Genomic DNA, 21,679 nt, shown 5'->3' on the forward strand with positions numbered 1-21,679 from the left:
AATCAGCCCGATCCTCCTCTGTGTGAGCTGGGTACTTAATTTCACTGACCCCCTTGGGTCTGGGCTTAGCAGCCTCCATTGATTAGAACAAATGGGACGGAGGCAAGGCAGACAAGCCCCTCCTTCATCAGGGTTAAGGATGTAGTCATAAAGAGGGAGAAGATATAGAGCGGGCACATGAAAAGCTTGGGGAATCTTTGTTTTAGATGAATCAATGACATATTTAAAGGCGAATTAGTCGACCTATTCAAGCAGTATAAATTTGCTCGGGCCACCACCTCACTCTACAGCCATGATTGGGCTATTTAATGTGTTCCACCTCTAAATAGCAACCAATAAAACCTTCAAATGAATCTCCTCTCAACAATACCAGCCCTTTCAGACGCAGGTGTAATGGCGCTGGCAAGTGTTTTGTTTTTTTTTGTTTTATTTACTTGCTTTGTGGAATCGTTTATGGAAAAAGTCTTATTTTGATGCTTTAAGTTGCCGTTTTAGAATCCAAGTGGAAATGTCTCAGTGCGTTGAGTTTCCAGTTGCATGTCATGGCTTGAATCTAAACCGGATTCGAGTCACCGTATCAGAGTAGAGATTTTACAGTTTAACTTTCATCCTCACTTTTTCCAGGTTTTATTCACAACTTTTCAAACTACCCTTTACTCTTTCTTGAGTCCTCAAAAAGCACCAGAGTTGTCAACGACTTTATGAAATTGCTGTTCAAAAGGCGAAATATCGCTCCACTTGCACCGTGTCCCATAGCTGTAAGTAGATAAGTTTTTTCTGACATATCTGAAAAATGTTGGTCAGACTTAGCCCACCTTCAGATTTCTAGTTTTTCTTTTTCCTTTCTTTTCTTTTCTTTTCTTTTTTTGCAATAGGCTGAGACAGCGAGTTCATTCTGAATTATCTGCCTTCTGTTTCATGGCTTCATTGCTTGGCCATAAATACTACATAGAGGACTTGTTTAGTTTGATTTTGGTAGTTTTAATCGATTCTTTTGGGCCTTAATATCACTGGAAATATTAATTCACATTTCTAGGGGCAGAAGCTTTAACATTTTACATTTACTTATGCTTTTACCTTGTTCAGTTCTCGACGTCTTTTCTTTTTCATACCTCAAAAACTGATTTTAACACCATTTAAGTCTTTTTTTTTTGTCAGAAATGTTTAGAGCTGGGAGGCACTTGTTAAAAACTTCTGTTTGACACACTCTTTTGACGTATTGAAAATGAATTCCCAAGTGGGCTGTGTTTGTATGTACGTGCTCAGAAGTTCGTGGATGTGCTTCTTTGGGCGGTGCATGTGTGCAAAATTGGGGGATTACACAGTTATTTCTTTAATCTTGTAAATGAGATGGATAATAGAATTCACTCCCTGCGCACTCGCTTCGCCTTCATTAAATGCATGTGTTCGATATAATCTTTAATAAATAGACTCTCGGGGGAGACGGCTGGAGATACCGAATCTGGCCTCCGAACATGATACTCTCAGTCCAGCTCCAGTTAACTGTTTATCTTCTCGCTTTTGTTTGAGGTGTGTTTGTATGTGTGCATTGGAGGGTTACACAGGGACAGTGACAGGATTCAGCACCAGCTGCTCCTTGCAATGCCCTCCTCCCCCTTTCCCTTCCTTCCCCCCCCCCCCCCCCCCCCCCTCCTCTACTGTGACACCCCCTTGCCCCTCCTGACTGGACAACATGCAGGCCCTTTATGCCACCTGTCCATCAGCCAGACTGCACCTTAGGGAGCCTCTGTCATCAAGCCCAGAGCTGCCGCTCGCTGTCTTTGTTTGGATTCGGGTAACCCCCCCCCCCCCCCCCCCACCCCGTTTCTCTCTCTCTCGCTCTCAGTTTTGCTCTCTGTGCTGTCCTTTACAAACACAGACAGACAAAAAAGACACATACAGACGTGTGATTGCCTCTGTCAGCTATTTCCTACATCTGCCTGCAGGCACACGGACTCCACCGCCACTACCCATCTCATTCAGCTTGCCTCGCACACCTGGGCTGGTCATGATGACAGCGACTTGTGGCTGCTGTGTGGGGGGCAGAAAAGCGTGGCTGTTGAACCAGATAAGGGAGATTGAATCAGCATGAACCTGATGATATTTTACAAATTCCAGCAAGCGCCAGAACATTGAGGCAACTTTAATGGATAGTTTATTTCACGGACTGGTCAGTATAATTCACCCAGTATTGGTTCTTATCTCTGCCAAGAGAAGTATGCGACTTCTAGAGCAAAATGCTGTATGTCTTCAACAGGTCATTGAGGTCATTTTTCATCCATCTTTCCATTCATGCCATTTCTTACCTTCCTCTGCTCTTTTCACTACTCATACTCTACCTTCCCTCTCCCTGCTTTCACCATGACACCCCACCGTCATCAGCAGTCTGAGGCTGTGATCAGGGCTGCAAGGTCCGGGTGCAGCCTGTGGAACGGAGCGGGGAAGCTGCCTTACATGGCAATGGAGCCAGTTGCCCTGGCAACCGTCTGTCCTTGAGAAAAGGGCGCGTTTGGGGGTTTTGGAGGCAGAGGCTCAGACAGCCCCAGTCAAAACTCATAAAGAGTTCAGACACATCGATCGGTGCGTCAAGGAGAACTTGCTGTGTAAACAGTCCTGTCCAAAAATAAATGTACACCTATAAGCCATAACATTATAACCACTGAGGTAAATAACCCTGCTCATCTCTGTCATGACATCTCGTAGTGGACTGGGTGCTCGAGCAAAAGTAAAAAGAAAATTGAGCAGATTTACATTGGTAGAACTGCAGGTCATACTGATCCCCAATCTAATGTAGTTGATATCTGACGAAAGGGGTTTGAAGAAGAAAAGGTGGTGAACAGGTAACCATGGGTGTCTATGCATCTTCGAGGCATTTTAGGGGGTAAAGGCTGGTCCATGTGTTCTGATCCAACAGACAAACTACTGTTGCTCCAATTCTGATATAAATGTGTCAGAATGTCGGAGCATTCCACGGCAGTTTGTTGCACGAGAGGCTGCATAGCTGTAGACCGTACATGGTGTCCATACTGACTGCTGTCCACTGCGGAGAGAGACAATAAAGAAAGGTGTCCTGGTCTTAGAAATATTGTCTTTTACATAATTTGGATGGTTTGGTACATTCGTGCCACTAACTTGGGGAACACATGGAGCCAGCATGCACAGTAGGAGGCATGCTTGCATAGGCAGTTTCATGCTTTCAGTAATCTGCTGGGAAACTTGAGTCCTGCCCTCCATGTAAAATGACTTTGACATATACCACCTATCCAAGCATTGTTGCAGAACATGTTCCCAATTGACTTCCTTCAGCAGGTTAATGTGTCCTGCTCAGTCATGTTTCTGAAGTTGGAGTTGAAGGTGTGGCCTTGGTTTCCAAATTCCCCAGATCTATGTCTAGTCGAACAAGCCCAGTTCATGCAGGTGCCACTTCAAGCATCAGATGACAAAATTTGTGCTCCTGATATTAAAGGACACCCTCAGAGGTCTTGTGGAGGCTGAACCCCAGTGGGCCAGGTTTGTTATGACAACAAGAGGGAGAATACACAATTAAACATGTGCGGTCATAATGTTGTGGCTGATCAGTGTTTGACTCAAAGGTGTGAGTAGTGTAAAATGGATGTGAGTGATTGCCTGAAGGGGGGGGGGTTAACTGATTTCTGATGCAATTACTCATTTTAGCTTCCAGTGAAGAATCATTAGTCACACATGAACAACTTTTTTTCACTGAGGCTGCACGTCCTCCAGTCAGCCAGGTGATGCATTCCCATGAAGGTAAAGGTCTTTGGAGGCTTCCCACATTCTTTTGTTTGAATTAACAAAGATAGTTTAACACCCTGACATCTGAGCACCGTTATTGCTCCTACTTTCCGCCTGGTCTCAGTTTCCAAAACCTCTGCGCACGCCCATTCAGCTACTGGCCGAAATGAAAGACATACTTGTTTTTCCACCTTTCAACCATCGGGAACATCAGGCAGCGCTACAAATACAATAACTGGCACTTGGTGTCACATGACAAGAGGATTCAGTGTTGTTGAGCTGACATGCAATGTTAAGTAAGGCCATGCTGCCTTCGCTCGAGGGACGAGAACTCAAAGGAGTCTACTTGCTGGGTAGTGGGCTGCTGGTGGGAGGTTAAACTACAACGATTAACTGTTGTGTAAATAAATAGTAGAATACAGCTGTGTTAGGAACTACTTCAGCAAAATCATAATAAAATCAGAAGGCAAAGCAGTTGAAGGTTAAGTCTATTTTGCAGCTATGGTGTTTTTTTTTTCTTTTTACATTTCAGCTCATTCACACAACGGTGGTGACAGAAGGGAATCAAACCTGTAAACTTATGTGTTGGTTTTTTTTTTGTTTTCTGTTTTTACTAACTTAGCCTAGGCCCATTTGATTTTTAACTGTACAAAATTTTTTAGGCCGAGTTAATTTGAACAAAAGCATTTCGTAATAACCGAACTTCAGACGTACATCTGCTAATCCCATCTCTATGCAATAAACGACAGAATTTGACTGAATTAATTACCCCTTCTGAACACAGAAACCTAATTAGTGACCAGATTTTAGAGCAGGCATGCTATAATTCCAAATTCTGTACCATTATCTGGACTAACTGACACTTTTTCCACCCCTGGTAATGATCTGTCATTATAAATAATGGAATACAATGTATCCAGCTTCAGTGTGATGTGGCTCCTGAAGGTTGACAAGCCATCTTAAATGGAGATTAATGCCGACAATGGGGCCTGCCTTCTGCCACACCCCAGCCATCTGCAACCTAGTGTACCGACGGGGTCCACCGGCAACCTGATTGGACCCCTGCATCCTCTGGAGAGCAAGCTGTCAAGTGATCTGCCTCCATGAAATGACCCTTTCCGGATTATTCCCCACAACCGCCCACCCTCCTTGCCTTGTTCATATTGCTACCCTGCGCGTATGTGTTGGCTCGGATGCCTGTAATTTCACCATTCCACATTTGTGCCATTTTTTTTTTTTTTTTTTCCTTCCATGCTTAAAAAAAAAAAAAAAAAGTAGGACAAGAAGAAGAAAAGAAAAAAAAAGAGCGGCAGTGAAAATTCCAGACGTTATTACTGTGCTGCATTCGTGGCTCCAGTGATACTCTCCTTTCATCTCCGTTTCCTCCCTTTATTGACAGATGGTAGTTATCACACACTATGGAAATACTGTGGTTAAGATAGTTTTCACTGATGTTTTTTTCCCTCCTTTGGTATTTATGACCTGATGATCATCATGAGAGCATTGCGGTCTCGAACAGAGAGCAACTCTGCCAACGTTGTTTGATTCAAGACACTAACATTTGCCACATGGAAATGATAATCTGAAAGGCTCAGTGTTGGAGTGGTTACATAGTGGGCTGTGCCGAAGCACACTTCAGTGTACCATACATCAGCCTTGCTGTATAATTGACGTGATTAACTAATTACTTTAATGATGATACATTACTCCATAAATTGCTCATGGCATTCAGTTCAGAAAATATAACTATTTCCATCTAATCAAATATAGAGATTTCATCTTTTTTGGTAAAATGTAAATGTTAACAAAGAGGAAGAAATCAGAAGTCTGTCTCCCATTTTGACTGTTTAGATTGCTAAGAGCTTTTAGCGTTTTTAGAGCTGCATGCCTTTCTATGATCATTTAATCTTTATTTAAATGAAAAAAAAAAAAGGAAATTAAAATATCACTTAGCTGAGTTGCTGTCACATTAAGTAATAAAGTAAGTGATAATGTATAAATGTTTTTAGATGCTTTTTGATAAATTTTTACTTCAGTGGTCTAATGTTTTCCTGATATAATCTCATACTAAATCACCATGTAGAGATACAATTTCTGCCGATTCCGCACAGTCAAGTAAAGATTTTCAGTATGTTTTCTTTTCCAAGGAGAAATGACGCTTCATGACAACAAAGCCCCAACATATTTCAGCACACCAATCAGACAGTCTGGCCATAATCACCATAACACCTCACCACTGTGTTCGATAGGTGGGTGTTTCAAATCCTGCGCCGAGAGAGCCACTGTCATACATGTCATAGATGTTGCCCTCCTTCAAAATGCCTGATTGTAATGAGCAGCTCAGGATTTTCGCCGGGCCTGATGACAACACAATCAGATTCAGGTGCTGCAGAGTCAGAGACAAACCCAGGATATTTTCCAATTACATGAGTGTGAGCTTGAGCCCCCATCTTGGCCTGTCCATATGTCAAAGTGCCCCTTGGGCAGGATGCTGAACCCCAAATTGCTCCCAATGGTGGTCGAGTGTTGCTCATTGCAAATGTGTGTGAGTATGCGTGCCAATGGATGAGGCACTGAATATGTAATAGAAATGTCCATGTGCAATGCTTTTTGTGCAAGGTTGATGCATTGCAGTTTAGATTTCATGATATTTCCAGGCCCCTATCATATTTCTCATTCTCACAAGTCTATAATTCTGTGGAATTCTATCAAAAGTTAAAAACATGGAAAATAAGTGGATTAACAGATTTAACGCCACATCTTTGCCGTGTGGCCTGCCGTGGTATTTATGGGCAGGGTTAAGGAGATAATTAGAAATAAGGTCAGTAAGTGGGAAATTAATTTACACCAGTTGTTACATGACTAACATTTCCCATAGAGTATTTTTAGCTGCCGCTTACATTCTGAACAGAGCCCCACACTTCTCTCTGTCCTTGTAAATACCAAACCTTGTGATGGTGTGCCCTGTATATGAGCCACATATATGAGGTTAAGCCCTTGCCGCGTGAGCTGAAATCGTCCTCTGGGCAGTGGCCAGATGGGGTTTATTAGTAGCTTTCTGCGTTATGGTGTCTGCTTATTAATGTGTTGATGTACATGTATTACAAGGAGACGGAATTAAATGAGTTTATAACGTATGCGTGCTGCAGTTTCCTGTGTGTGTTTGGAGCTTCATGGGAGCGTGTACAGCACATGTCGTATTTGTGTGTGTGTGTGTGTGTGTGTGTGTGTGTGTGTGTGTGTGTGTGTGTGTGTGTGTGTGTGTGTGTGTGTGTGTGTGTGTGTGTGTGTGTGTGTGTGTGTGTGTGTGTGTGTATTTTCAGCTCTGGCCCTCCCGAGGTGCCAGCGCCCTCAGAGCTCATTTCCCAGGTGTCCCACATTTCCAGCTAATCTGCTGCTCACTTTGGCTCCTAATCTGTCTCAAAGGAGCCCACCGGAGGCAGGAGGATTGGGGATCTGAGCACTGTGACAACTGCACAGGAGTTGCAGCTTAGAGCAAAATGCTGAGAGACACATAGGGGCAAAGTCTCGTTCCAATCATCCCGCTGTCCTCCCTTGGTCCATGACACAGAGTCCCATTACCTCACATAAACACTTAATCACACTGTGACTCCAGTTTGCATGGGTGCACATACATCTGGACCAACAAACATGTGCATATAGTGTTTTGAGTGACAGAAAGAGATTGTTGAGGCGGTTTTAAATGAATTTGCCTTGTCAGTGACTTGTCCGGAATTGATGTAAATTGAGATTTTTATGAGTTAAAATAAAGTCACCACAGGAAATACTTGTAAACCTTTTATTTCAAACAGTAAAACTGAGTAAATACTTTTTTTTTTAATCTCTTGTGTTCAGTGGTTTGGTAATAGCGGAGTGCTGCCCTAGTTCCTCTAAGTTGGATGTGTCTCATTCAGACTGCCCGCAGATCATTAAAAAAAAGTTTTAAAACATCCTAAATTTAGTTTCTGAGCATCATGGTCTAAAAATGTCTTGAAATGCCTTGAATTATAGGGGTGAGGCATTAGAGTTGATGCAGTTAGGTACTTGTATAAAACCAAGTGAAATTACAGTCCTAAACCTAAATTCTAAATGGAGAAGAAAAGGAGTCACAAACCAGCAAAAACAAAACCCCAATCCAATAACCAGCCTGAAACCTGTGTCATCCCCGACGGAGTAACCAGCTGAAACCTTTGCCAAACATAGTCAGAAATCAGTCCACACACCTTTAAATCTTCAGTCCAAAATCTTTCGAAACCAAATCCAATGATCAGATAAAACCCTGAGTGTTGATGTTAAAGGGCAGGACTCAAAGAAACTGTTGAAAACTTGGTGAAATCTGAGTCAACAAAAGTCAGAAACCCATCTAAACAATGGAAAACAACTCTTAAAAACAATATGAAACCAGTTATAAATACAAGTTCAACGATAAGGCACTACATTCAATGTCAAACATCGTAAATCAATGCTAAATTGTGAGTCAAGTGAAACCTGTAATTCAAATACTGCTTCAACCACAACAGGTGATGCTTTTCTTTTTTCTTTCTATTCTCATTAAAACTGAAGGATGTCGTGCATTTCCATTAGTTGTCACTTTCTTATTTCAGGCTGTAATTTGTTATCAATGAACCAAAATTTCTATAGTAGTCTCACGGATGTAGAAAATAGAAAATGACCCTTTTAAATGACCCTGTGCTATCCTTGAGTTTGAAACTCGGCTGATTTACACCTTGTAGTTCATCACCGGTTGCCCTCACACACTGACACCGTCCCGGCTTACAGTGTGAGGAGCCGTGCCGAGTCCCAGACCTGTTAATTGCACCAGACATGGAAACCTAGAGGGAGAAATGAATATATCATTTGTGTGCCAGTGTGTGCGTGTGTGCGTGTGTGGGGTGAAGCGAATGCCAGTTGTCTAATAGCTTTCACACAAGCCTGATTGAATTAGACGGCCAGGAGGACTGTGTTCCTAATTGAATTGCGGAGACCCTGTGTTGCAAACAGTGCAAGCTAGTGTTCCTCGTGGAAGTGCTGAGGCGCGGGGGGGTTGTCCTCCCCCCAGGAACAGACACACGACTTGTCTGGCCTCCTTTGGTTTATCTGCGGCCGTGACTGTCGTTTCACAGGGCGACGCAAATTTGTATGTGGCCAGTTCAAAGGCTTATAGTCTTATATAGTGTATTTGTGAGTGCAGCACAGTCGAGGTAATGAAACAACAATTGTAAAAGCTAACAGTTACTATTATATATATATTTTTTTTTTTCAAATCTAATTTTCTGAGTGGTCTTTCTCGTAAAAGAAGCTTATCTCTTTACAATAGCCTCCCCACAATGATTCATATAGTTTTTACAGGCAGCAGCAAAACAAATAGAGGCCCAAACATGTGCGTGGCTCGCTGTAGCGGCCTCTTTGGTCACAATGGAACACAGGGAAATACCCAGTGCACACACACACACGCACACGCACACGCACTCACACACACACACACATACACCCTCTCTGACGCTGGCCATTTTCACTGCTTTCAGCACTTTTTCCTGCTGTGCTCACAAAACCTAGCACCTCAGATTTTTTTCTTTTTTTTTTTTTTCGCATCGAGTCTTTTCTCTTTCACACCTTGAATACTACATCACACACACACACACACACACACACACACACACACACACACACACACACACACACACACACACACACACACACACACACACACACACACACACACACACACACACAGACACACACACACACACACACACACACACAACCCTTGTCTCTCTTTGTCTCCCTTGTCTCTTCTTCAATAGTGTGTTCATTAAATAAAGCAGTCCTGTAGGGTTCTGGGTTGGGTTCTGAAAAGAGAAGGAGAAATCAGGGGGAAGAAACGGGTGGAAAAGTGGGGCCTGAAGGGGGTGTGTAGCTGTTGCTGTGATGCCCCAGACTGCTGGACAAAGAGTATCCCTGTTGGGTGGCTGTAGATGAAGGGGGGCAGGTGGGGGAAACTGAAAAAGGTGTTAGGGTTGAGGTTTTTTTTTTGTTGTTTTTTTTTTAAAGCAAAACAATAGGTGTGGCCTTACACTGGATTACCTGGTATCAGCCGGCATGTTTGTCTGGTTGTGACCACATTGCCCACAGCACCATGATGGAAATGTCAAATGCCTGGTTTTTGTTTGCGCTCCCTCTCCCTCTGTTTGTCTGTGTATGCGCTCTGTGTGTATGTGTGAACTGCTGATTCGAACAAAGCCGCCGGCCCGGCTGTTCACATCGCCATCACCACCGAAAACGTCCCTCTTTTTGCCCTTTCAGCCTCTGTGCATCTCTCTTCATCCCCTTCACACAGATGTGCATACGTTCTTGGATTTTTTTTTTTTTTTTTTATACCTGCAGGTGTTTTCCTCAATAAATCTTTTCAGCTAAAATATTCAGGACACCTTTGACACAACCATCAAATTATCTGCTGTAAAACCAACCAGCACCGTCTCGCAGTAGCTTACCCTACCTAACAGCTCTTTGAGTACTATTTTTATTCTGTAAGTATTGCAAAAGCCTCTAATTAAATCCTTTATGTCACACTATATATTATTAGAAGTAATAAAAGTAGGCAGACAAGCAGCTATGTGTGCGTGTGTATGGAAACTATATTCAGATTATGTTTTGTTTTTTTTCAAACTCAGTTTTGGATAAAAGTAATGCTGTACTAGCTCTTTAAACAATCAGACAACATTGACAACAAAACGCTCTTCACCCCTGCAGACAGAAGTTTTCACTTATTTTTCAAATATAAGATGTGATAGTGAATGCGCCTGCTGTGTGCCTGGAACCAATTTGAGGTGATCTGGACCTTTTGACACAGCTACTCCTAAATTGAATCTGAAGTGTTTATAAATTCTCCTTAAAAAAAAAAAAAATAAATAACTCCTCTATGTGGCTTTTGTTCTTGACTTATTGCCACGTTTCATTGTCTGTCCCAGTTCCAAAATTTCCCGTCTGCATTTCCCTGAGATTTAACAGAAAATCATGCCCTTTTTTTTTTTCTTGATACTATTGATGATATTAATAGCAGTGTGATGATTTTTTTTTTTTTTTTTTTTTTTTTTTAATAAGTGGAGCAAAGGGGCAACAGAAGAACGGTTGTCAATTAATATTCTGGCAGTAATTAATTCTCCCTGCCAGACGGATATCTGAAGTGAGAGGAAACATCCCAAAAAAAACCCAACCTTTAGTTTTCAGATGTTGAGCAGGACTGCCAGCGCGATGATCAAACAGCTCAACAGCAGCAATCTGGGCAGGCGGGGAGGTAGGGAATTAAGTCTCTGATCTGAGTTTTAATCACTGCTCTCCGTGTCTCCGCTGCTCTACATCTGACACCACACAACTTCGTAACTCTTAAAATCTGTTATCCAAGTATGAACTGGAAATTCCCCAAATATTTCCCCAAAATAATGGCTTTGGCGAGGCACTGAGGACTGCCAAGGCTGGCTTGTCTTAACTGTAGACTGTGCCACAAAAAGACGACACATCACAGGGAACAATGATGTTAAAGGTAAACAGTTACACGTCCTTGAATGTCAATGTTGTTTATTTCTTTTTTTGAAGAGTTTTGTACTTGGCACTGTTTGTACTGAGCGGGGGCCACACACCTGGTTTACCTGGCTCTGCGTGCCGAATGAACAAGTTAGGGAAGAAAGTTATTAAGTATATTCATGGAAAACATAGACATTTTCTGTTGGGTATTGTCATGAATATTATCGTAATAAACAGTTGAGCATTAAATGTGAGGAAATGACAGTCAACCTGAAAACATTGACATTTTTACCACATACGGACAAAGTTGAAGAAAATTAAAGATTAAAGTGGTTGAGGACTTCTATGAATAGCCAATTAATTAACTGGCAAATTCAACTTATAATTCCCAGTATGCAAAATAGGATTCAACAATTGCTTATAGTGTGCTCACTTTTGCTTTTTTATACAAAATAGATACCGTTTCACACTTTACAACTTGATTGAGCGACTTGCTTTTACTGTTTTGTGCATTAATTACATTTTACACATGAACCATAGGCAAGCGTGATCAAACGTATACATTTAATGTCTGTATTAGGTAACAGTTCATAGTTAAGTAAGTCTCAAGTAAGTCCCCACTCGTCTTCAATAACAATACAAAGTTTATACTTTTCCCAACATTTCCCAAATTAAACTTCATGTTGTTAATAAAAGGTAGGCTGTTTTATGTGTGGCGTTTTTTGTTTGTTTGTTTTTTTTACAATGTACCTGACTTCTTTTTCCCAAAACAAATTGAAACTTTGTGGGTTTGTTATATCTAGCTTATTATTCTTTCTTCATTTTACCAGTCCATTCTAATTGAGATTAAACTCATCTAAGTTTGACTCTGTTTTCAGTGTTTGGTGGGAAAGTCTGTTTTTTTCCCTACAGCGTGCCATCCAACACAACAATTAAGTATAGCCGCCATGGTAGCATGGCATCCTTGGTTTTAGTAAGTGTTCATCAATTATAGTCCTTGACTTCTATCCACATGCAGTTTTAAAGTCATTGTTGGGATTGTTATGCAAAGTCTGCATACTGTCAAAGTCTATACATTCATGGTGGGCACAGTAATACACTGGATTCCCTCTACCTCTCCCCTCTCTCTCTCTCTCCCTCTTTGTTTCCATCGTTGCACGCCCTCCCCTCTACCTCTTTATGCCGTGGCGTTTCCTTTGGTGTTGCTTCTCAGAGCCGTAGTCTCATAGACCTCGCTGCGCCGCCGAGGTTCGATCCCAATTCCCCCACATAGCTGTTGCCTGGGCCTCATTCACAGACTCCGTTGACTGGCAGTGTGAATGTCCAGGCCTCATGTTTCGCTCTGCACCCAAAACCTTTTCCTCCATCAATCATACAGGAAGAAAAACATGTCAAGGTTAATACTCCGTGAGGAGATACTTCAGGATTACTCAAGATTTATCCGGGAATAAATGCCCGCCATTGACGTTTGTCATGCTCAGAAATCAACCTGACTTTGTTTTTAGTATAATAGAAGTATTAATTAGGGTGCGCTTATCATTTGGGTGGTTTAAAGAATCTCTCCTCAGCTGTGCTTAAGACAACAACACTGACATAATATTACAACCAGCAAATTATAGTCATGAAGGTTTTGACTCTCATCAAGCAGTATAGTTTAATTATTCAGACTTTTTTTTTCAGCCATAGAACATCATTGAAATCATTAAAAACAATAAAAAAAAAACGTTTTCAAGGCACTTACAGATTGGTTTTCACCCTCAAAAGGTGTAGCTGTTAGATTTGATGAAGAACAGCATCCACAGCAGAGCCTAAAAAATATCCTAAAGATTCCGACATTCGCAGGCATCATGATTAAGTGGCTGACACTAGACTCAACGTACATGGTGCAAATGTTTTTTAGATGGAACGAATAAAGTAGAGCAAAGTTAAAAAGTGAAGCCAGGGCCACCCACTTGTGACCACTGTGTCATCAAGTGAACATGGACATCAATAAATATGCCTTCCCACCAATACACATTTCCCCCACTTCTTGAATAATTGTGTTGGTTTTTTTTAAATCTCTGCTTTTATCCTCTCTTATTGTGTCCTTATTATTGTTGTTCAGATGAATTTTTTAATACAGTCTTTTCCAACAGCCAGTCATTTATAAAATCAGCATACAGTAGATGTACAGTACTGTTTAAAAGAAAGAAAAAAAAAGTATTACAAAGATTAAGATGGGGGGGAAATGACAGAACATTTTTCATTTTCCATCATAGGCATTGTAATTCATCGTTTATGTCGGCGCAGACTGCGATTTACATCACTGTCACAGCGCGTCTTAAGCATACAATATGTCAGCCACTGTCTGTTTCATAAAGTGCATCTGTCAGAGTTGTAGGATGATGATTTAAACGGTGATGGTGAATCGACTTTGACTCGCAAAAAAAGGGAAAAGAACATTAATCTGTGGCCTACAGGGTTTCCGAGTACAGCAATGTGTCTCTCTAATACAAACATTGGGATTGGACCCGGACTAATTCTGTGTTGTGCTTTGACCTCCATTAAATGGGAGTTGCAGCTGCTGATGTTGCCCGACTCCAGATGTTACAGTGGAGCTGTAATTGCCAACTCAGTGCCAGAATGAAATAATGACTACATTTTGGTTTTTTTTTCCTTATCATTACTTCACGGTGTAAAAAGAATGCAGTCATGTAAAGTAAGTTTTCAGAAACCGGTATAAAAACAGCAGAACATTGTTCCCAATATGAAACAGATGGTTTTTAAATAATAAAAAAAAAAAAAGCAAGTAATTAGTGCATACATAAACTGAAACTTGTTTGACTTAATAATGCTATTATATGAGAAAAAGACACTTCAGATTGAAGGAAAAACCTCCACCAAGCTTAAGATTAATTTTGCAGGTACAAAAGAAAGACAGCAGCAGTGAGAAGCCTGAGGAGTTTCTGCTTCAGAGATGTTGTGGGTCCCTTGTGTGAATGTTTTATGTTGCTCTACTCCCAGCACCTCAGTATTTTCTCCTCTATCGGCGAGGCAGGTGGGAGCAGGATTACCTGAAGCAAAACCATTTTTGGCCCAAGATACAAGGAAAGCTCTTGACATAGTGCAGGTGCAAATGCTGGAGAGAAAAAGGGGTTTTAATATTATTTTTTTTTTTAGCAGCCAAGGTTTAGGGAGAATGTGAGTGGAGAGGGGAGGATAAAGGGATTTCAGAGACGGCCATGTTGGTTTGTTTATCACAGCACTGACTGGCAGACACAAACGGATTCACCCCGTGTACAGCTTGTGATTCACTCGCACACAGTCAGATGCACAAATGCAGAATTTAATGGCAGCTGCTGTGTGTGTGTGTGTGTGTGTACGCGCGTGCGTCAGTGTGTGCGTGTGTGCGCATTCATCGTTGTCTGTGTGATGAATGCAGCGCTCCTTCCAGGTTCTCCAGAAAGGGGGGCCCTTAAAAGGGCTCTTAACAGAAAGCAGGGCACTTCAGAGATTTCTCAGGCAACTACAGCACAGTGAATAATTCAAAGCAAACTTACAAGTTGCATTGTTGCCCTATCTGCAGCCAGATGCTCACATGCAATGCTGAGCGAGTGTGCGTATTTCTGTGTTGTGCTGATACATATTCATGTCGGCATAGTGTCCTGTGTATGTGCCCGGAACTGTGGTCACTTGTCTGTTGTATGACACAGTGTATACAGATAGCCTCAGCACAAGTCAGCCAGTGTGTGTGTGTATTAATATATATATATATATATATATACACACTTTTCACTGAGTCACAAAGAGTTGAAATCAGCACAGTAAGCTTAAAAACCATATGCAAAGGCAAGCTTAAAGAAAACCATGAGGACATTTGTTTTTATTGGTGTGTCGACGGCAGTGAGACTACTACATCTATAGCCTTTCATTTACTACATATTCCTTCAATATTGCTATATTATTACAAAATGAAAGTGAAATTCAATATGTAGACTTTTTGGTAGTTGCTAAGAAATTACATTTCCTGTCACTGTGTGGGCAAAATCGATGCTCTTCCATTTTCTTCCATCAATGTTCACCTTTGAAATGTTTTTTCATTCAAGCGTAAACACAGAAAAAATTGTGTCATGTTTATAAATACTGAATCTTCCATACATAAAATGCAGTTTAAACCGTGGACAGGAAAAACAAAGAACAAGAAAAATCACATACATGAACAAAAAAGAAAGCATGTGCCATTTGCAACTTGCTGAAAATGTATTGAACACCCTTTTCTTTTGTTATGTAGGTCTCCTAAAATACTCCAATGACGGTTCTGAATCACGTTTCTTCACCTCAACTTGCAACTGATTTTGTTTGTCCTCCTTTTCTGTGAGGTTAAAACTCCATAGCTACTAACTGTTGCTTTCTAAATCAAATTGTTTTTTGTTTTTTTTATTAGGCTATAATCATATTAGAAACAAAGCATGATTAGTTATTTTGAGTTACCTTAGTAATTGTATTGGTTAAATACACACTGCAGTACTCCAAAGTGCTCCCAGTGGTAAAATAATTAATACAGCGAAATGTTTGATGCACAAAAAAAAAAAAAAGACACACTTGCTCAGCTTTTTAAAAGTTTTTTTGTATGTATTTCTGTCCAAAATCCTCATTCTTTCCTTCTTGTCTTCCTCAGCTTGTTCTTCAGGATCTTTCAAGCCGACACAGGGAGATGAGTCCTGCATGCAGTGTCCCATCAACAGCCGTACCACCAGTGAAGGTGCCATAAACTGCGTTTGCCGCAACGGATACTACCGCACCGACTCAGATCCCCTCCAGATGCCGTGCACAAGTACGTATCGTGCGAGCGTTATTATTCGTGAGCATTGAAGACCATCACACATTGCACACAGACGTGAATAGACACTCTGCGGTTTCCTATATGAACTCTTTGGTGCGACGACATCTCACACCCGCAAGCAGAAGAGCCCTGGGATCAAAGGACAGTGGTTCGGCTGTGTAACTCCAAACAGAGAAAGCCTGTCAGAGCCGTCCCTCACATGAACGTGAAGCTGACATGCTCATAGTGTGGCTGTCCACGGATCTGACCCGACACACACAAGGCTCGGCTGCCCCGCCTCAACATCACACAGTCCATGCTCCAGCCCAGACCAGAGGTTACTGGGCCAGGGCGCGTAGCTTTGTGAAGGGGCCGCCTCGGAGAATGAACCGAGGCGAGACTCTCTCTTGTCATGCCAATGAAGCTGTTTCAATTTGAATTTGAATTTGAGACTGACACCGAGGTTGGGAGAGAGAGAGGGAGAGAGAGAGGGAGAGAGAGAGAGAGCGAGAGAGAGAGAGACAGAAAGGGAGAGACAGACGGAAGGACAGACCGAAGCAAAAGTGAGTGCGGGAGGGGTGAAGTGTGAGGGGATAGACATGTCGAAAGAAATGAAGAAGTGGGGATTTAAAGGGAAATGGAAAAGGGGTGTGTAGGAGAGAGGCAGAGAATCAGTGCAAAGAGTGTGGTCTAACTAAAACAAAATGGGGGTGAGTGAGAATAGAGGGAAGGAAAAAAAAAAAAGAATCCCCTTTCAGTGTTTGAGTAGTGTTTTTTCCTCACTCTCCCACTCTGCCTGTTGAAAGGCAGAGAGGAGGGAAAAGATTTGATGGTCTCCAACAAAAGAGATTTGCATAAGCCTGGCTCTGGGAGTTGAGCAGCTGTTGTGAATGAGAAAGCAGCAGCGTCACGTCACCCGTATTAAGCGCAGCAGGGCCCGGCCTGATTAAAGCAAGGGAATGGGCCCATCAGAGTGGCCCGCCAGCTAATGGAGGGGGGGGGTCGAAGTGCTCCTCCCTAGGAAGAAGATGCCAAGGCGGAGTAATGCTTCCTTGTATGAGAGACACCAAGAAGGGCACTCCAGTGGGCTTTCTTCCAGAGCCGGAGATCTGTTAATTGCTGCCAATTAAAAGGAGGTTAAATAAGAAGTGATCGATTCAGATTTAGGATGTAGTGGGCGGAGTGGAATTGTTTATCTCATTAGTCCTGGAGGATACGTCGGCCATAATTAGGTGCACATGCCTGTAAAAGATAAACACTCCCCATTGTTTGTTTGTTTGGCCTGTCACTCAACATGTAGCACCATGTGGAAAGTTTCCACGCTGTAGTGCCGAGCTGCTAAGAATATCTCAATAAGAGAAACAGTAGGTTTCTCTCCGCTGCAGTAACTCTATACGACGGTCCATGAGAAAACTGTCAAGAATAGATGCTAAGAAAACACTTGACAAAGCGGACACCGGCGTTAGAAATAAAAGAGAGGGAGCGGGCATCCCGAGGGAAGAGGCAGTGCCAGCTCGGAGCGCAACTCAGCTCAGACCTCAAAGAGGTTCTAGCGTCGTTGCGAGCCTGCGGATTTTCCCGTCTTCCTGCATAGAGGTTATTTGAGCGGAGATTGTAATTATGCCCTCCACGTCATCAAGGACGCGGCGCAACTTCCATCCCAAAATTACAGCCGTGCTGCAGAATACGTACCGATAGGTAAACTGTCCTTGACGTCTTGGTTCCTGTGAGTGACAGCCGTATTTCATGATCCTTCCGTCTGAAATTTTACCACAAGAAAAACCAACACGGGGTTCGAAGAATTACATGTTTCAGTGTTCAATCGCATTGTTTTCTGAATGGGAAATGTCAAAATATGTCCTGGGATGACATCTTGAAACATTTCTGGTGTGATGCACATATCTGCACTTTGAAAGCTTTCACACCACATAAAAATGAATGTCAAATGTTCTGCTTTAGTTATTTTTCATTGTGCATTAATAGAGAAAAGGCAGAGTTTATTTACGGTACCAAGTTTGAAGCTTAATCTGTATTCCCCTCGGTGAAGATACAACTACGGTACATCAAAAGCTGCATTCATCTGAAAAACAACCATCAAAAACACAACTGAAAGAATAATTCAACAGTTACAGGATCAGGGTGCGGTTAGATATATGATGAAAAATTTTTTTTTACAATAAGCTCTGAGTAAGAATAAGAGTTTTTGGAAAAGATAATGTTTTGTTTTAAAACAAGTAGGGAACAAGTTGATGTTTGGGAAACATTGAGTTTTAGGTTGCAGTGACTGCTTTGTTAAAGGCAGGGGGGCGTCGTCATCAATAAAGAAACACATGGTTAAGGTTATGGAAAGTTATTGGAAACAGAATCTGAACAACAGTCTCCTGTGTTAAAGCCTGATGTACTGTTGACTCGTAAATCTTTGTCAGCCCCCCTCTCTCTCTCTCTCTCTCTCTCTCTCTCTCTCGCTCTCGCTCTCGCTCTCGCTCTCTCTCTCTCTCTCTCTCTGGACTTTATGTCTCTACTACAGCTGCACCTTCCTCCCACATTATCTCCTGATTTCACATGAACGTGCAGATACCATTGATTCATTTATCTAAATCAGTAACTGAGTCATTTTCCTGGAAGGCCGTTTCAGATTGTTGTTCCAACTATTGAGATATTCCATTTTTGTCTTGTCGAGAGATGTTTCAAAATGATGATGAGGGCCAGATTTTCTATATTGTTTTAATAAATGTCATCATATCGAATTATAACCTTCAAACACCCATCCACCTATCTGTATGAAACCTATGGTTGTGGTGGGTTAGAGCAGATCCCAGCTCATTATAGTGGAAGGCAGGGTTACACCCTGGACAGGTTGGCAGTCTATCACAGTCAGTCTCTCACACACTGATATTCACACTGGGCAGGTTTGGAGTCACCATTTAGCCTTAAATGCATGTTTTGACAAAACAGGAGCACCTGAAGAAAACCAACACATGCCAATGGAAAACATGCAAATTCCGTACAGAAAGCCCAAGCCACCCTGGACTTGAACCAGGTACCTCTGGTTAAGAGTGCCAAAGTGCTAACCACTGCAAGCATGCTTGAAAATTATACATTTTTACACATAATGTGAAATCTAGACCATCTAGACCACACGTGTCGAACTCCAGGCCTCGAGGGCCGCAGCCCTGCACGTTTTGCATGTCTCCCAGCTTCAACACAGCTGATTGCAATGAGCAGCTCGTTATCTGGCTTTGTGCTGAATGTGGTGATGAACCATCAGGACATTCAGGGGAGGGAGACATTGAAAACGTGCAGGGCTGTGGCCCACGAGGATCTGAGTTTGACACCCCTGATCTAGACCTTCAACCATTTTTCACTTGGAACCATCAAAGATTGTCTCCAAGACAAACAAAGGCTGCTGGCTCCTTCTCCTGTGACTGATAAAACATTAAAGTGAAGCCAAACAGTGGAGGACATAGCCACTCGCACGAACACACAATACGGAGCCTTCAAATAAATGCGAAGTGTGCTGTAGATTCGAGATAGTGTCTCATGAGTTTATTTGACATATACACGTCGAACTCTTGACAATCTCGGGTACAGATGGGTACAGGTCTCCAGCTTGACAATCTCCAATGTAGATTATTTCTGACTACTAGATTAGCCAGGCTAACTTCGGCTTGTTACGGGTGGTGGATATAGGAATATAGAGATCTGTTTCCTCCGATTGTTGTAACACTGAAAAAAGCAATGGGTGTTAGAAAGATACTGTTTGTCTTCATTGAGTAACGTCAAACTAATTCACTGTAATTTAGTGGAAAAATTGAGTTGTTTTTCGTACAGACCTCACACCTATTTTTATGATGGCCTTGGTACACCATTACCTTCCTTTCTAAGAATGCATCATTTACAGGTAATGGATTTGACTGTGTAAGTATATAACTGCATTTGTGAGCATCCATTTCGACGTGCACCATTTTGATCAAAGGACTTCCACTTTATGTTTGTCTGTTTCTGGATTAACTCACAATCTCCCCCGTGTCTTTTCCAGCCGTCCCATCAGCGCCGCAAAATGTGATTTCCAGCGTGAATGAAACGTCTGTGATGCTGGAGTGGATGCCTCCTCGCGATTCAGGGGGCCGCGAGGACGTGGTCTTCAACATCATCTGCAAAAGCTGCGGCGGAGGACGGGGAGGCTGCACCCGCTGCGGGGACAACGTGCAGTTTTTACCCCGTCAGCTGGGGCTGACAGAACCCCGGGTGTACATTAGTGACCTGTTGGCCCACACGCAGTACACGTTCGAGGTGCAGGCTGTCAACGGAGTGTCAGATCAGAGCCCCTACTCTCCTCAGTACGCCTCAGTCAACATTACCACTAACCAGGCTGGTAAGTGGGCCCATCTGTCTTTCTTTGCACTTCACATTCCCCATGTGGATCTCTCCTCTCCTCTCCTCTCCTCTCCTCTCCTCTCCTCTCCTCTCCTCTCCTCTCCTCTCCTCTCCTCTCCTCTCCTCTCCTCTCCTCTCCTCTCGAGTCGGTCTTCCCTCACCTGTATGGTGATGTATGTAGATGAAGGGCCGTAAAATGGGAAGGAGAGTACCGTGGATGATGTGACAGACAGAGTGTGATGGCCCGCTGGTCCTAACAGTGGGAGAACTCATCACCATGTATTTCAGACTGGGGAGCTGCGAGCAGCTTTGCTGCTGTCTCTCCACTTCATGATCTGTTCAGTGATCACAGATTTACACTCATCTGCTCCCTTGGCTCTTGAGTTACGTAATTTCGGGTTATTAGAAAGAGATATGTGCAGTTCATATTTCACATTATTTTAAGTCTGACACATCTTGATAAAATCCGAAACTGTCACTTTTGGCCGTCCCAGATGAGATACAACAAAAAAAAAGTATTTTCAGACATTTAATGAGGCTCCTATCATCACATACAACAACAAGCAAGAGAAGTGCAGCAGGATTTAAAACGACGATCAACTATACCGAAAAGTGGTTTGCAAATTCCCATGGAGGTTAAATGATAGATTGCATCCACATTCTATCATTTCACTTCTCTTTTAGATCTCGCATGCACATAAATGCCACAAAAACAAGATGTATGGTTAGCTTTTAGCTTCTATTTCCTGATGCCATTAGAAGCATGCATAAAAGGATGTACAGTATATGTATTTTGTTTTTTTTTATCTCTGATTTGCTGTAGGTCAGTACCTAGGTTTATCGAATCAAAGTCAACCAAAATTGAAAGTGAGTAAGTAAATCAATTCTGGACTAAGATAAAGTGGCGTAACTTTGCAACGTTCATGAGCTTCTTAAAGTACTTGAATGGTTAAATCTTCTCGAGCCTCCCTCCTGCAGTTACTCCACCTTTGCATGCGTTCCACTCTGTGATCATGGCTGAGGTCGACGGCCACGTCTCTAATTGTTTCACCGAGTCAGCAGCATTGATTTGCTCTTTAATTGTCTCTATGAAACGCATCATTTGGTGTGCTAAGCTTCGCTCCCCCGAGCACTGACGGGCGGGAAGAGGGGGTTTGGGGAAGCGGGGATGAAGGGATACAAGCTGGACTTTATCTTTGCTCGGGCTTTGCATCCCATTGGCAACAC

The 21,679-nt window shown here is 42.4% G+C and overlaps 1 protein-coding gene across 4 annotated transcripts in view; it reads left to right on the forward strand.

Moving 5' to 3' along the window:
• The window catches only part of ephb2b (eph receptor B2b), a 137,199-nt gene that overhangs the window by 79,315 nt on the left and 36,205 nt on the right, over positions 1 to 21,679 (forward strand). For all 4 annotated transcript variants that reach the window (XM_080460965.1, XM_080460964.1, XM_080460966.1 and 1 more), the window contains exons 4-5: positions 15,932 to 16,087; positions 20,115 to 20,450. In XM_080460965.1, the coding sequence (XP_080317091.1) occupies positions 15,932 to 16,087; positions 20,115 to 20,450 (492 nt within the window). The remainder of the gene's footprint in view (positions 1 to 15,931; positions 16,088 to 20,114; positions 20,451 to 21,679) is intronic.

Source organism: Lipophrys pholis, assembly GCF_963383615.2.
Source record: "Lipophrys pholis genome assembly, chromosome: 4".
Taxonomy (NCBI): Eukaryota; Metazoa; Chordata; class Actinopteri; order Blenniiformes; family Blenniidae; genus Lipophrys; species Lipophrys pholis.